General features: G+C 50.4%; 6 protein-coding genes across 6 annotated transcripts; 3 read left to right on the forward strand and 3 right to left on the reverse strand.

The window, feature by feature from the left end:
• Positions 1-334: 334 nt before the first annotated feature.
• EI90DRAFT_3016702 (uncharacterized protein) lies at positions 335-1,143 on the reverse strand (the record flags this gene model as incomplete). The annotated part of the gene is made up of 2 exons (XM_039057026.1): positions 335-941; positions 986-1,143. The coding sequence occupies 2 exons, from the start codon at positions 1,141-1,143 to the stop codon at positions 335-337; spliced, it is 765 nt and encodes a 254-aa protein (XP_038915805.1).
• Positions 1,144-2,019: 876 nt separating this feature from the next.
• On the forward strand, positions 2,020-2,996 carry EI90DRAFT_3124122 (uncharacterized protein; the record flags this gene model as incomplete). The annotated part of the gene is made up of 5 exons (XM_039063684.1): positions 2,020-2,170; positions 2,225-2,287; positions 2,477-2,498; positions 2,552-2,732; positions 2,790-2,996. 5 exons carry the CDS (start codon positions 2,020-2,022, stop codon positions 2,994-2,996), a joined length of 624 nt encoding a protein of 207 aa, XP_038915806.1.
• Positions 2,997-4,320: 1,324 nt separating this feature from the next.
• On the forward strand, positions 4,321-5,104 carry EI90DRAFT_1110023 (uncharacterized protein). Its single transcript, XM_039051517.1, has one exon. The coding sequence runs from the start codon at positions 4,548-4,550 to the stop codon at positions 5,040-5,042; it is 495 nt and encodes a 164-aa protein (XP_038915807.1). The 5' UTR covers positions 4,321-4,547; the 3' UTR covers positions 5,043-5,104.
• Positions 5,105-6,676: 1,572 nt separating this feature from the next.
• On the reverse strand, positions 6,677-7,442 carry EI90DRAFT_3059721 (uncharacterized protein; the record flags this gene model as incomplete). The annotated part of the gene is made up of 2 exons (XM_039060451.1): positions 6,677-6,940; positions 6,991-7,442. Coding segments are annotated over 2 exons (282 nt in total), but the record flags the coding sequence as incomplete, so codon positions are not given.
• Positions 7,443-7,766: 324 nt separating this feature from the next.
• On the reverse strand, positions 7,767-10,748 carry EI90DRAFT_3059722 (uncharacterized protein). The gene is made up of 2 exons (XM_039060452.1): positions 9,450-10,748; positions 7,767-9,401 (listed from the first exon to the last, which is right to left on the reverse strand). The coding sequence occupies exons 1-2, from the start codon at positions 10,604-10,606 to the stop codon at positions 7,781-7,783; spliced, it is 2,778 nt and encodes a 925-aa protein (XP_038915809.1). The 5' UTR covers positions 10,607-10,748; the 3' UTR covers positions 7,767-7,780.
• A 327-nt stretch (positions 10,749-11,075) lies between these two features.
• On the forward strand, positions 11,076-13,249 carry EI90DRAFT_3059723 (uncharacterized protein). The gene is made up of 6 exons (XM_039060453.1): positions 11,076-12,044; positions 12,097-12,243; positions 12,295-12,386; positions 12,438-12,627; positions 12,694-12,862; positions 12,920-13,249. The coding sequence occupies exons 1-6, from the start codon at positions 11,494-11,496 to the stop codon at positions 13,163-13,165; spliced, it is 1,395 nt and encodes a 464-aa protein (XP_038915810.1). The 5' UTR covers positions 11,076-11,493; the 3' UTR covers positions 13,166-13,249.
• Positions 13,250-14,159: the final 910 nt, after the last annotated feature.

Below are 14,159 nucleotides of genomic sequence, written 5' to 3' on the forward strand. Positions count from 1 at the left end.
AAGTGGCAAGATATCTGCCAGTCTCAACACTGGGCCATAGGTGGGTGTAGGACAGCGATTCCATGAGTGCATCAACCAATGTCGGGAGGATGCTCGGCTCCCTGCAAAGAAATCTTAATCGGCACAGCAGCTACCACGGACAAATCTAGGCAGGGCGGATCAAGCTGGAATCGGGAAATAGTGTGCTCATGGTCTATGTCGGTGAGCTTGATGATACCGTTACCAGAACTACACATCTCACAATGATTAGGCTTCGTATTTTGGTCTCCTGCGCACCCCACCTATCAACTTTCTTTGGTAATTTTGACCGTTCGCGCGTTGAGTAAATCCTCGTTCAACGGAATTGTGTGTCCAGAACACTCCCCAGTATGGTGGGGTCACTGCAGAAGTAGAGAGAGGGCCATAAAGGGGCGATGGTTGTGAAAACCGATATGGGAATCCTTAAGGCTGTGGGTAGATAAAGCACTCCTGAACGTATTTCTTCCGCGGATCCCGGAAGCGTGCCAACAGGGAGTCTTCCCGCATCTCCAGCAGCTTTCGCGAGTGATCCAAGTTGGATTGTTGGGGTCTCTCCTCCCCTTCGTCCTCGCTCTTCGAAGTTCGCCAAGATTGTACATGCCGTCGGGGTGGTTCTGACGAGGATCGTTTGCAAGGTGCGCATGCAAGGAGAGAGGGAGTGAATGAGATGCATGGCGATCGTTCTATCTTCAATGCGCCCCTGGTTGCCAGTGATCTCCCTGTTGACGTGGTGAGCGAGGTTTACGAGGTCTGTCCGATAGTCTGCTGTGGATTCATGGTTATTAATTTTGGTGTTATCATATTTCTGTCTTGCGTAGAATTCCGCGGAGGCACCAGAGTATCCATACGCACTCTTCAGCGCTTTGAATAGAGTGGCAGCGGGACTTTTGAAGTGACGGAAGACTGCCTGTTGAGCGGGTTCGCTGAGAGCGAGCCAGATTCTTCTGCGTGTGTTTCTATCACCTACCACCCAGCCCTCATGTTCGTCTTTGGATGGGGGGGCGCAGTGGTATTCTTTCCCTCAATGTAGTTCCATGTGTGGTCCAAGGCTAATTCCAGGGGTCTATTCGTATTCCTGTCATTGACGTAAACGATGTGGTCAATGACGTATAGGCGATAGGTCATTTCCGTCCATATATGGCTAAAGTGAACCCAACGCGGACGGAGACACCAGCTTAAATCCTAAACAGCAAAACTTCGGTTCAACCGAGGCCCGAAAATTCAGTTGAGAAAGTAGCCTTCCCAATTAGCCGAGGCATTGACGTTTACTAAAAACTGCATGCAATAGACAGTTCGGAAAGGCTCTAGGATGCGTGAAATATGGTTACTGTTTGGTCCCCTTTCGTCTGGAATGTGACGGCCATGGTCAAGTATCATTGGCACTGATATTCTATTGATTGTGGAATTAAAGGAAGGACAAGTTAGTGTCTTTCAAGGGCTTGACAGATGGATCATTGAGCCAGCACTACCGGAACATGTCGGGGTTGGCTGACGGATTTGTGTACGTAAATACTTGTTTTTAGGCATTTAACACCGAGTAAAATGAAATCCAAGATGATGACGTATGCTGTTCGGAACTGCATAAAATCCCCTGAATCGCTCTGGCTGAACCAGAGCCTTCCCCCACCATCTTTCAGTGAACAATACATGGGACGATCCTGATGGGGCTGCGGGTTCTTGGTCCGCCAAGTCACTCGAAAATGACGCCTTAAGAAGAACTTGGGCGTGATAGGGGACCCTCACGACGATGATGGCCTTTAGATTTGGGCGTGTTGAAACGTGGTGGTTGCGCCGATCGTCAATAACACCTTCGATCACTATGTCTCTGATGATTGGGTCAGGTTGGTAGATTGTACAGTCTCTTGCCTCCTACTTTAAATTATTTGTACCCAGGCGACGTATCAACGTCCTCCGCGCCACCATGAAATCCATTGAAGGAAGCTGCCAGTCTTATGTTTTTCGCCGGGACCACTGAACGTAAGCGCGTCTCCTCTCTCTCCCATGACTGCGAAGACTCATGCTGCGGTGTGTAATCAGGAGAAAAGGTTGCCCATTCGCCTCGCCTCGCCCTGTCCCAAACCCACTGCTAGCCGTTCCCGCCCTCTCTCGAGCTTGGTGGTGGCGGGTGAGGCTTGGGCGTCTGAGCAGCAAGGTAAGGCACCATTCCTCTTTCTTTCATGTTTATGCCCATGCGCCGTTGTGACAGGGCTCCCCGCGAACTCGGTGACGAAGAATAATCCAGAAGGTTCTCTTGCAAGTTTTTCCACGGGTATGCGCAGCCTTTCAGAAGCGGAAGATGGATGATGATTCGGCTATGGTGGGACCCTCAACGAAGCGGGAGCGTCTGGATGCCTCTGGCTGAACCGGAGCCTTCCCCCACTATTCTTCTAGAATGTCAGTGCAACGAAGCACAGCTTCTTACCGTGGATTTTGGAGTGGCATGGAGGATACATTGTAGGATATATTGATGCGTCACCTGGGTAAGTAGGAGGCAAGATACCATACATAGTCGCAAGGCTGACCCAATCAACAGAGACATAGTGATCGAAACCATTATTGGCGATCGGCACAATCACGACATCTCGACACGCCTAAATTTCAAGACTACCACTACCGTGAGGGCCCCGTACCACCCACAAGTACTCCTGAAGGCGCCAAATTCGACTGACCCGGCTCCCGCAGCCACATCAAGATCATCCCATGGAATGTTGGACGTAAGCATGTCTCCTCTCTTTCTGATGACTGCTCGACTCATGCTGCGGTGTATTCAGGAGAAAGGGTCATCCATTCGGGTCCCGAGCCCCTCCACTCCCCTCCCCCTCGGTATGCGCAGCCTTTCCGGCATCCGTGGCACCCGTCAGAGCTGTTACTCAGCGTCGCGCCCGAGTGGGCATGACACCCTCAATTGGCTGTTCGAGTCGGGTGTCCCGGTTGATTTGCATCTCGAAACGGCGGCGAGGTTCACGGGCATTCTGTAGGATGACATTAGGCCCATCACATCGATTTTATCCCCAGTCGCATCTCAAGGAACATGATCGCACACTCAAGCACAGTGGACACAACCACAGCACATCACCTTTCTTTGACACATATAGTAAATATAACCATTTTGTCACTCTTGGTAAACTCGGCAACCGCCATCAGTTCCTACTATCTACCGCATAAATGGCATTCTTCGCAATAGTTTCCCCCGTATGCATAATATCACGTTGCGCTTGCAGCCCGTCCCAGTACCACAAGTTAATATACCCAAAAACCTATATCTACCTAATTAGTCAATTATTTTCGCCATTGCGCCCTGGGCGTTACCTGCAATTGAGCGTTGAGGATCAGATTAATTGACTGCGCCTATGTATGTATGATTCTATACGTAACACAACTTACGAATATGAACGTTCTGTGAGGGCAGCGGCTTTCACCTCAGTCTCGTAGTAGAGGAGATATATGAGGGAAGGTAGGCAGGCTACCAGCCTCTATTGGAATAGAGTGGGAAGGTAGTAGGTCCAAAAACTGTCCTTTTTATACGCAACCATCGCTCAGCGGTGACGCTATCGAACAAGGGATAACAAGTCAAAGAGAGTTCTGCTCAATGAGTCTTCGATTTCCGGAACACACGTCATGAACCGTGCCGGCATGCAGAGGTAAACGAAGGATTTTCTCTCACGTCTTACCAATAGAATTGTATCCAACGAATTAGAGGATCCTCGTTCCGAAGCTAGAGACGTCGTTCGGGCTACTAGTTATTAGAATTTTAGGTCTGGTATACGTGAACTACATTTGATGTCGGTGACTACCTAGCGTAAAAGCGCTGGGCTTCATGGAGGCATTTAATAAGAAAGATACATATCATGTAGTTGTTGCCAAACAGTTTTATTGATCGTGCAATCAAGTATGTATGAAGTTTCGCTTCGGCGAGCTAGTAGCAGTGGCTGCGTTACCGATCAATCTGTTGATTAGTATTTGGGTCGATGGTTTTTTCTTCGCCTCCTGCTCCCTCTCCCTACCTTTCATCCTTGGTTCATCCCTTTTCCAGCTGCCTTCTAGCGCTCCCTAGGTCCAGAAAGCTGCATGGCTGAACGACCCTCGCTGGTGGCGTCAGGGCTTAGGGGACGCTTTCTGTGCTAGGCAGGGAGGAAGGGGGTTGGCCTCCCTTCCTTGCCTTCCTCCTGGGCCCGTGCTCAGGCCTTCGGCTTATTTGCCTCAGCCCTAGTCTGGCACGGGTGAGTAGCTGGTGAGCGGCCTGGACAGGTGTCCCTCCTTCCCACGGCGGGTAATCGTTGGCTACTTGCCTTAGTTTCTTTGGCGACTTGATTTCCTTCACTCATGCATCGCTACCATGCGCCTTCAAAAGCGTTACCTACCACCTGCCCCTTTCACCTCCTCCGTGTATTTACTGGCTCGTTGGGAATTCAGAGGCTTTGACGTTCGGTCCGGGCCATCGCTGTGCTACTTTTGGTGCTGGTCTATACACACCCGTTAGGTACATTTCATGTATAAATGCGCATGGACTCTGCCTCTGGTCGATCGCGATGCGTCGCCGCTGCGTAGTGAATTGCCCTGTAGGGGATCTCCTTGTTACAACAACTCCCTGGCGTCGTCATGCTCTCAGCACCCAGCGCATGAGTAGATTTGATTCGGTCATGACCAGATTTGAGCTTTGCAGCGTTTGGTTGCCTCATTGCTTTGGACGGACCAACGAGGTCAGCTTGTACGTGTTACCTAAGCTGCAGCGTGGTGGAGTTGGCCTAATTCATTTGTCTATTGGTCTATTCCCTTCAGTTGATGGACGCTCGCTTCCCTCGTGCGTATCTCATCTTTGCGATCGGCTAGAGGCCGCTTCCTTCCTACCCCGTTCGGTTCTAGACTGCCGATGGCTGGTGTCGTTCGGAGCATCACTGGCCGAATTCAGTCTTCAGCCCTGGTCCGATCGTACACCCAAGCACCCTGAAGCCTTCCGATCTCAGCTCCGTCGTGCACCAAACCGGTCCCATCTAAATCCATCTCAGTTTTTCTGGCCCCCCTGAATTCCTCAGTGGATGAGTTTAACGAATCTATTCTACCCCAACTACTGGGAACCTGGTGTAGGTGATACAATCCAGTCAAAAACCCTTTCTGACTATTTCCTTTTACTCAGCGGTTCACTTCCGCTACCATTCCGTCATGGATGATGGGGGGGGGGGGGCATGGAACGGCTGTCACTGCACCGCTTCCCTTGGTTATTCAGCACTCATGAGGTCACTGAAGCTCCAAATCATTCATTGAAATCGAACCTGGAGGCTGTGCGTTCTCTGCTCCGAAACCTTTCCGACCGGTTGGTCAAAAATCAACGCATGCCCATCGTTAGCTGTCGTTCACGTCGGGGTTCTGAACCGAGGCAACCGGTCCGATGCATCTTCATCTCGTTCCCCACATCAACTTTGACTTCCTACGTTCTTTATTCTATACGTTGCGAGCGACCCCTTTAAGATCGGCATGCTCCGCTACATTCCACCTTTGTCAAGGGCTGACTCGGCCAGGTTCTTTGCAAGTACTCCACAGCCAAGTAGTCCCTCTTCACAAACGAACACTTACACAGAATCATGATAGACGACTCGGTCATTTGCTGACGCACGTTTCTTAACCGATGATAGCTCCGACAGCGAAGCCAGTTTGCTGCCTTCGTTCTTGTCCCCCTGCATCCGCTCGTTCACATTGGGCCATGAAAAGGCAGAGGATCCCGATGAAGAAGAATCGAACATCGTCGACAAGGCGAAAGGCGTCCGACCTTAAAGGGGGGTCAAATAAACGGGATGACAACGACGAAAGGCCTGCTTGTTCCCCTCAGAGTAGACAATACGTTCGGACTGCGGCTCCTCGTGCTCGCAGCATCCTCAGTCCTCAAAATGACATGATCTCTGCCAGTCTCAACAACGCTTATCACGGGGACATAGGTAGGTGTCGGATGGCGATTCCATAACAATGCCGGAGGATGCTCGGCTCCATGCAAGGAAATTTTAACCGCTGCAGCAGCTACCACGGACAAATTTGGGCAGGGCGGATCAAGCTGGAATCGGGAAATAGTGCACTCATAGTCTCTGTCGGTGACCTTGATGATACCGTTACCAGAACTACCATGCTGCACATCTCACAATGATTGGGCTTCGTAATTGTAGTGTTGGAATTATTCGATCGACGCCCGAGAGGTGGGCGATGAAGTGGAGCGGTAGATCATGTAGTTCGGGAATTGCCCCTCACTTACCGTACCAAAATATCGCAATCCAACAGGATATTTGCTACAACTCCAGAACAGCCAAGTGTGCTTCCGTTATCACATTGTTGTACCACAGCTAGGAGAACTGCGAATAAGGAATGGAGCTGATCAACCGTCAGCTTGCAACTTGCAACTGATCGGGGTGTACATTAACCTGTTTCGTGTCGGTGTCACTTGTAAAATGTGTGAACACCCGTTTGCTCGGGGATCGATATCGATTGACTGATACATACAAAAAGCGTCCGAAAATAAGCACAGGCATCCTCACACCCTTCGCATCCGCGGTAGTCCTTCACGTATAAACCAGGGGGTTTTGAATCGATTTTATTTATAAAATCTGTGAGGCGAGCAAGAATCTATATAGGGTGCAGAAAGACAGCAGCAGGGTAACCGTCGAGGAATTTGCGAGCTATCTGGAGTTACATATTGAGTCAAATAGAGCCACCAATTCGGCCATTCGACTCTGGGTGGGGGTCAGGTTTCAGGCGAACAACAAGCATGGCGTCAACGGAGAACTGACTTGGAGTCCTCCCTACGGACCCGGTCATAATGCAACAAAGAAATAACCCGCTACGTCAAGACGTCGACGAAATAATGGGTCGGATTCACCCCGAAGCGTAAAATATCTTGACCTGTCGGCAGGTGGTCACAAGCAGAGATCCGTGGAAGTAACTGACCGGGAAAATTAATTAGACTATTTCCAACGAGTACGAGTATCTTACTCGGGCTCATTGCAGCGCACCATGGCTTCTTGAAATTTAGGATCCTTCCTGAGCCCCGTAATTGCCTCATATATCTCCTTTGGTAATGTCGAGGAGGTAACACTCATAGGGAGCCCCATAATGTATTCACGATGGCCTTTATCTTTATTATCTGGGTGAAGTGATAATGATAGATTTGGTATTGCTTGCAGAATAGCTTTGGCAGACTGAATCGTGTTAGAGAAGATGATCTCCTTGAATGCGATTCGCTCATCGTCGTTTAAACTTCCTGGGTAAAATGTCCTAATTTGCCTGAGAAATGCAGGCTGTGTCGGAGTAGAAGCGGCTTAGCTGCCCGGCGGTCAAGCAGCGAGCTCAGACCCTCGTCAGTGCCAAGTAGCAATACATGAACGATTTTCTTCCGGCTTTCCAGCCTGGTACATGTTTATCTGCCTCTCTAGCTCGCCACCGTCTGTGCAGGGAATTCAGTTGAGATGCGTTGGTGTATAGATGAACCAGCCTTGGCCCCGGCGTGGATGAGACACTTCCCATGGGTGTAACTCAGGCAACGGAACAGTACGGATTCCAGTACTCGGACTTTCGTCAGGAGACTTATTTGTCACGCCTAGCTTTTGAATTCATCCTATAAGGAATTGCGGTCATAGAGAGTCAAACAAGAATGGCGTGGCCTGAGTAAATACACAGCATGAGAAACAGAAGCATGAGTCATCCAAGCATAAACCAACCAAGTCGTTGAAGAGATACCCCCCCCCCAAAAAAAAACACGTTAAATAGCAGCGAACGAACGTGGCTAGTGTGTATCTGTATCAAAAAAAGCTGCCAATTTGGCCACCGGAATCTTTCTAGCTGAGGCAGCTGACGACACTGAGTTTTGTTTCATTTTGACCTCCATACTACGTCTCTCCTTCTCTTTTCTTCTGATAACAAGCGGGTCAACGAACGAGCCCTTGGAGAATACATCTACATCGGAGCATCGCTCGCCTGAACAGTCGGATGGGTTTGGAGAAGGGCGTTGTCCCCCTGAGGAAACAACGGAACTTTCGCCAAGACCTAGCCGGGCCAGACGGCTGCTTAGAGGTGGAAGACCATCCTGTACTGCACTTTGGGCGCGCTTCCTCGCTGCCCCAGGACTTGGACTGGCTGGGACCGGCGAAGGAACAGGACTTGTACTCTCCATGGTGGACTGCGTGCGCGTCCTACCAGTCATACGAATTGGGGAACTCAACCCGGGCGGTGAACCAAGAGATGGTGGAGGCGAAAGTGACAGCCGACTTAGATGGACAGGGGTACTACCAATAGCGGTATCTAGCTCGCGGCACTTGTGAAACTCAGGAGATGGCTCCGAAGTCGGAGCAGAGCTTCCGCTATCGGTGACCGACGAGTCATGCGAAGAAGTGGAAAATGATGTTAGCGATAACTGGTTCGCCAGTGGGGGCGGTGAGTCGGTAACCAATGCGGTGTGTACCTTTCTTGCGCCGATAATGTTTTGATGCTCTTCATCCGCGTTCAATGCTTTCCGGTCATCGTCATCATGTCGCCCCGAGAGAGCTACTGTGTATCTCTTGCGCGGTGTTGGACTCGGAGTTTTAGAGTAGACTCGAGTTTTCCCCTCGCCTTTGGTTAATCCTAGAGGAGATTCACTATCATCACGGACAGGGATTGACTGTGGCTTCCCAAAATCGACCGGTGGAAGCACCAACGGAGAGACAGAGCGCGGCGGTGGAAGAACGGGTGATGCAGTTTGAGAACGATCCATTACCGGAGACGAGAGCGATCTTGTAGATGACGCTGACAATTGATGAGAATCGGGCTTTGGTAAATCATAATAGTCGCCGGACGGGTACGGAAGTCGGTTTCTGAAGTTGATGGACCTCACTGTGCCCGTGGCCCCAGTGGTTTCCGAGCCACTTGGTGATCCATTGACTGATGATTCCATTTCGTCAACGGACGATTGTGAATTTCTTCGTGGCGTTGACGGACGCACAGCATCTTGACTAGGAGATGCTGTAGCAGAGTGGTATGACCTGCTAGTACTAGAACTAGCAATGCCCGTACTGGAAGCGGAGATAGACGTCATCGACATCGGACTCGCAGGTACAGGCGAGGGTGCCTGTAATGTGACCACCTTCCCCGTGGAAATCGGCTGTCTCGCACCGACAGGCTTTGGGGTTGGAAGTGTGGTTACCGATGTTGGTGCTGGCACAGGCACAGACGCAGCAACAGGAACGAGATAATTCCCAGCGGCGGTCGGACCTGGTGAAGGAGATGGCGGAAGATGTAGTGGGACGTATACAGGAGACGAAGCCGCTTGAATCTGTTGCAGTTCGCTCCTAATTTGCAGCATTGCTGTTTTTAGATTGTTGACATCTTTCTTGACGGCATCTTCACGACCCTCCCGGTCCACAAGATACCTGCCAAGAATGATAAGATACAAAACGCCACGTCAGAAGCCACCTTACCTTTCAACATCCTTCATTCGCTCCTCGAGCGCTCGGACGTGATTTACAGTCCAGCGCTCGAGTTTTTCGAATCGAGCGGTAACCGTGAGTAGTGTTGCGGGTATATCCAGAGCTCCGGTCTGGGGATTGAACTGGTTGTACATGGAATTCACATTATCGGACTCTGAAGGTCGCGAAATCGCAGAGGGTCTGGGACCTGATGGTGAAAAACTGAGATTGGTGGTAGATACTGCCTGTGGTACTTGCGGGGGTGTCATCGGAGAGTGAAGGCGCTGAGGCGAGTTAGATTGGATTGGACGTGGGGAACCATTAGGTGTCGATAATTTATTCTTGGGGGAGATGGTCTGTATTGCCGTGAGGGCAGGATCTGCAGTCTTAGCTTTAGGCGAGGCAGGCCACCCGTCACGATTTGCCTTCATTCGCCTCTTTCCCTCCTCTCCCTCGTCTTTACGTTGCTGTTGTTGTTTCTGCTGGGTTTCGCGGATGATCTCCTGCGCTGGCGTTAATTGAACATCTTCATCTCTACTGGGACTGAGTTTTTGCTTTGCGATATTCCACCATCTACTACCTTTGGAAGGGGGAGTAGACGGCGATTCATGACCCTTAGGGGATGCAGACGGCACGTCAATTGTGTCTCGGCGTCGATCAGGGCTTCTAGGATTAGGCGAGTTGTAAAACGCCTCACGACGGTCTTCGGCGCGACGTCGTTCCTCTGCTTCTTGTAGCAGAATGCGTTCAGCTTCACGTCGAGAATGTTCCCGTTCGCGAATTGCCTCAGCTTCTATTTCAGCATCGCTAAGATGCTGGCTTAGACCATCTGATTTGAGTGAGGGAGAGCGAGGCTGAGACGCAATATTTGAGACGGCAGTTGTCATACGAGAGGTGAGGTCAGCAAAACCGGCCGCTGCACTATATGAACGGTTGCGGCGAGGATCACCCCATACGTCAACATGCGGCTGGTTCGTGTCCTCCCCATCCTCGCTTGTTGGAGAGTCAGTTATGGAGCGACCACCGAAAGAGCCCGTCAACTCATTTAAGAAAGAAGGATTGGGGAGGCCCAGGGGACCGGCGGGGGGCACTGGTTTGCGTTCGCGTAAGTCCAAGAGAGCGGGAGACGCGCCACGACGTTGGCGGTTGAATGGGGATGGAGCGGCCATAATAATACCGGCACGAAACGTTCTTACAACACCCCAGCGGATACCAGCGCGCTTTCTCAGCTCTCCTTAGGTAAAGAAAGCGCGATTTCCCTATGTATATACAAACGAAGGAGAAGTTAGTGGGGTCAAGGTTGGACCGAGGCAATCAAAACAACCATAAACACAACCACATCATTCTGACAGCTTGCAATCCATTTAAGACATCTTGGGCAGTATCGGTTGAAAGGAAGGAGTTAGTGTGTTTAGCCTGCTGCGATGCCATACATACTTATTACGAGGCATATCTTATCTAGCTTGTTCCTTGCCTGGGCCATTTTCGTCACCACTCTGAGTTTAAAATTCTGCTGAAGGCGATGGACGGATATCCAAACGAGCGGAGAAACGGGCAGGGTCCCAAAACAGGCTCCAAAGCGAACCCTCACTTATCAGTCTCGGTTCCGTCCACCGTGGTTTCTGCTCCTACGTCTCCCTCCCCAACCACCAATCCCGATTCTGTGTTCGGACCGCCACCTAGCGCTAGTGCATTCCGTGCCAATTTTGAGGCACCGGGTAGCCCTTCGTTCGATGAAACAAACTTCACGTTTGGTGACTCTCCAACGGGTGTCTCTTCATGCTCAGCAGCCCAATTTCTTACACCCCCTGTTCAGCATATCCCACCAACGCCCAAGACTCCTGCTTTCGTGCCGCACACACACCAGAAAACTCTATCTGTGTCTCTTGCGCCACCACCTCGCTCTCCAAGGTTAAGGTCTGCCCCTGTCGCACCATTGCTCAATGCCTCCCCGACACGCCATTCTCGCATACATTCGCGAAATCTGTCTGTGTTCTTTCCCAGACCAGGTGTGGAGAAGGCGACCTCAATCCCAGAGGACGAAGATGTCGGTCAGATGCTTGAGTATCATGCGACAGATGCTCCCCCGCTTTCCGCACGTCTCGGTACCTTCAAGTTCGCAGGGCAACCAAGATCTGAAAATGGAGTCAATGGGACTGGTGCGCCAACTAAGAGACGTGGCCATCATCACAAACATTCGGTATCTCATAATTTCTTTAGTTTCATGGAGCCCGGGCAGACGCAGGAAGAACCATCACCTGAATCCCCATTCCCTTCCCAAGATTCTACACCTCACTTCTCGCCTGGAACATCGGAAAGACGTAGTTCTTTACGACCCCTCCCGATGTCTCATAAGCGGTCGCCGTCCGTGCACATTCTATCGAGGTATCTTGATAACCCAGAGCAAACCACCGCCCTTATCTTCTTTGCTGCTGAGACGGTGTTAGGTTCCTCCCTTTGGATAGCAGGTCAATCTCGGGGGAGCCTCGCTTGCACGGGGCTTGGCTATTGGATTGTATTCGATTCGCTCGGAGTTGCATTATCAAGTGCATTCCCCTCCCTTTGGTCTCTCAGCGCCCAGGAAGTTGATCTCCAGAGACCGTTCAGGTGCGTATTGTACCTTATCGCCACGACTTTCCCCAAGTTCATAGAACCACAGTACTAGACGGCTTGAAACTACCGTATCATTCGCTCAATCTATATACCTCATTTTTTCAGCTGTGTACGTGCTGAAGGAAGCTGTCGAGCACTTCCTCCTCTCCTCAGAAGGCGAAGCTGCTCATCCCCATCACAATCATTCAATAGGGTGAGGCCTTGTAGCTGTGTTCTGTCTTTCACTAACATTGATCATGCCCAGGATATCATTCCCTGCCTTTTTACTTTGGTTATCTCTCGCATCTTTATTGTTATCGAATTTTGCATACCGCAATCATTCCCGACTAGTTGACGGTAACGCTGATGCCATAGGATGTTATTTTAAGCTCACCTTTCTCCCCGTAGCTGTCGGTTCCTCGTTACCTCACCCCTCCACTGTCTTCGCTTCAATACCCTTTCTTCGTCGTTTGGCAAGAGTTGTGCTGAGCTCCCTAAACTCCTCACCGCTCGTCTCCCGCATTCTTTCAAATCCATTCACACTTGCTCCTACCACATTCGTTCTTCTCCTTCTCTATGCTTCATACTTTGCTGATAAGTGAGTAACACTTACATCTATACTACGGCCTCAGGGTGTCACCTTTGTCATATCTGCCGCTTACAGGTCTCAGCAAATGACCATCGATATGCTCGTGTCCTCTATTGAGACTGTATGGACATTCTCCATCGCTTACCCAAGCGCCGTTTCCCTGGGCAAAATCCTACTCCAAACTGCACCAGAGCGGACACTCTCCGGTGGTTCGCTTGAGTCTTTCCAGCGAGCCATAAGAGAAGTAAGAGCGTTTCTCCTTACATCGCAAATCCAGTCGCTTACACTTGTTTGCTTGCAGATCCGACGGGACCCACGTATCCTCGAAGTTTTAGACACCCATCTCTGGCAATTGACTCTCCCTCGATCCTCGTCTCTCTCTTCCAGTGATGCTGAAGAGCTAGTGGCGTCTGTGGAAGTACATGTCCAGGAGGATGCCTCAGACATGGACATCCTGGAGATAACAAGGTGGGCATCAGATAAAATCTCGATTGCACTGGGGAAACCTCGGGTGGGAAGTGTCACTGTTTCTGTTGTCCGTGGATAGAACCTCGTGATCAATGCTACCATTTGATTCGACGGAAACACACTAAGTAGTCTGGATACAGACCGTAGCTTGAGCCAGACTCGTACCCAGTCGTCGTCGCTCCGTGGACGCGCACTGCGCACACGCAATTTCAAGTTGGGTTTATATTAAAAGTCACAGTCACCTTTACATGATGCATGAGTAGTCATCTTTTGTATTGAACCCTTAAAGTCACATGTGCCGGAAATAGAGTTAAACCCGATCACCTACTCCGAAAACCAGCGCGCGACACTTCGCTCCAACGACTGGCACAAAAGTTGGGTGGCGGTGTTTTCCGGCAGCATCCGGGACTGAATTGTTGAGTCCACACAACTTGTGCGCAACAGATTAGGTTGTAGTCCGGTGCATTTTTAGTGTCAACTCACATAAGATTTGTACCTGACCCACCCCAAAGGGTATGAAGGGCTGCGGAGTCAATAACCTGAGCATGCAGAGAATCTAAGCCTTATATATTACTTTGAGAGCAATACTGTGTTGGTGCGAGTTAGTGCAGGTGGTATAGCGTTCGCTGAGGCTATGCACTTTTTTTGCTTGCTCGGGTTCGACTCCCACTTGGTAACCTTCTTTTTTTCATGCATCACCCCTTTCATACATGCGACAAATTTCCGTATACATCACCAAGAAGTGAGGAATGAATGAAAAAAGGAAGTTACCAGGTGGGAGTCGAACCCGAGCAAGCAAAAAAAGTGCATAGCCTCAGTGAACGCTATACCACCTGCACTAACTCGCACCAACACAGTATTGCTCTCAAAGTAATATATAAGGCTTAGATTCTCTGCATGCTCAGGTTATTGACTCCGCAGCCCTTCATACCCTTTGGGGTGGGTCAGGTACAAATCTTATGTGAGTTGACACTAAAAATGCACCGGACTACAACCTAATCTGTTGCGCACAAGTTGTGTGGACTCAACAATTCAGTCCCGGATGCTGCCGGAAAACACCGCCACCCAACTTT

The sequence above is a fragment of the Cantharellus anzutake genome, assembly GCF_015039405.1.
Source record: "Cantharellus anzutake strain C23 chromosome Unknown EI90scaffold_25, whole genome shotgun sequence".
Taxonomy (NCBI): Eukaryota; Fungi; Basidiomycota; class Agaricomycetes; order Cantharellales; family Hydnaceae; genus Cantharellus; species Cantharellus anzutake.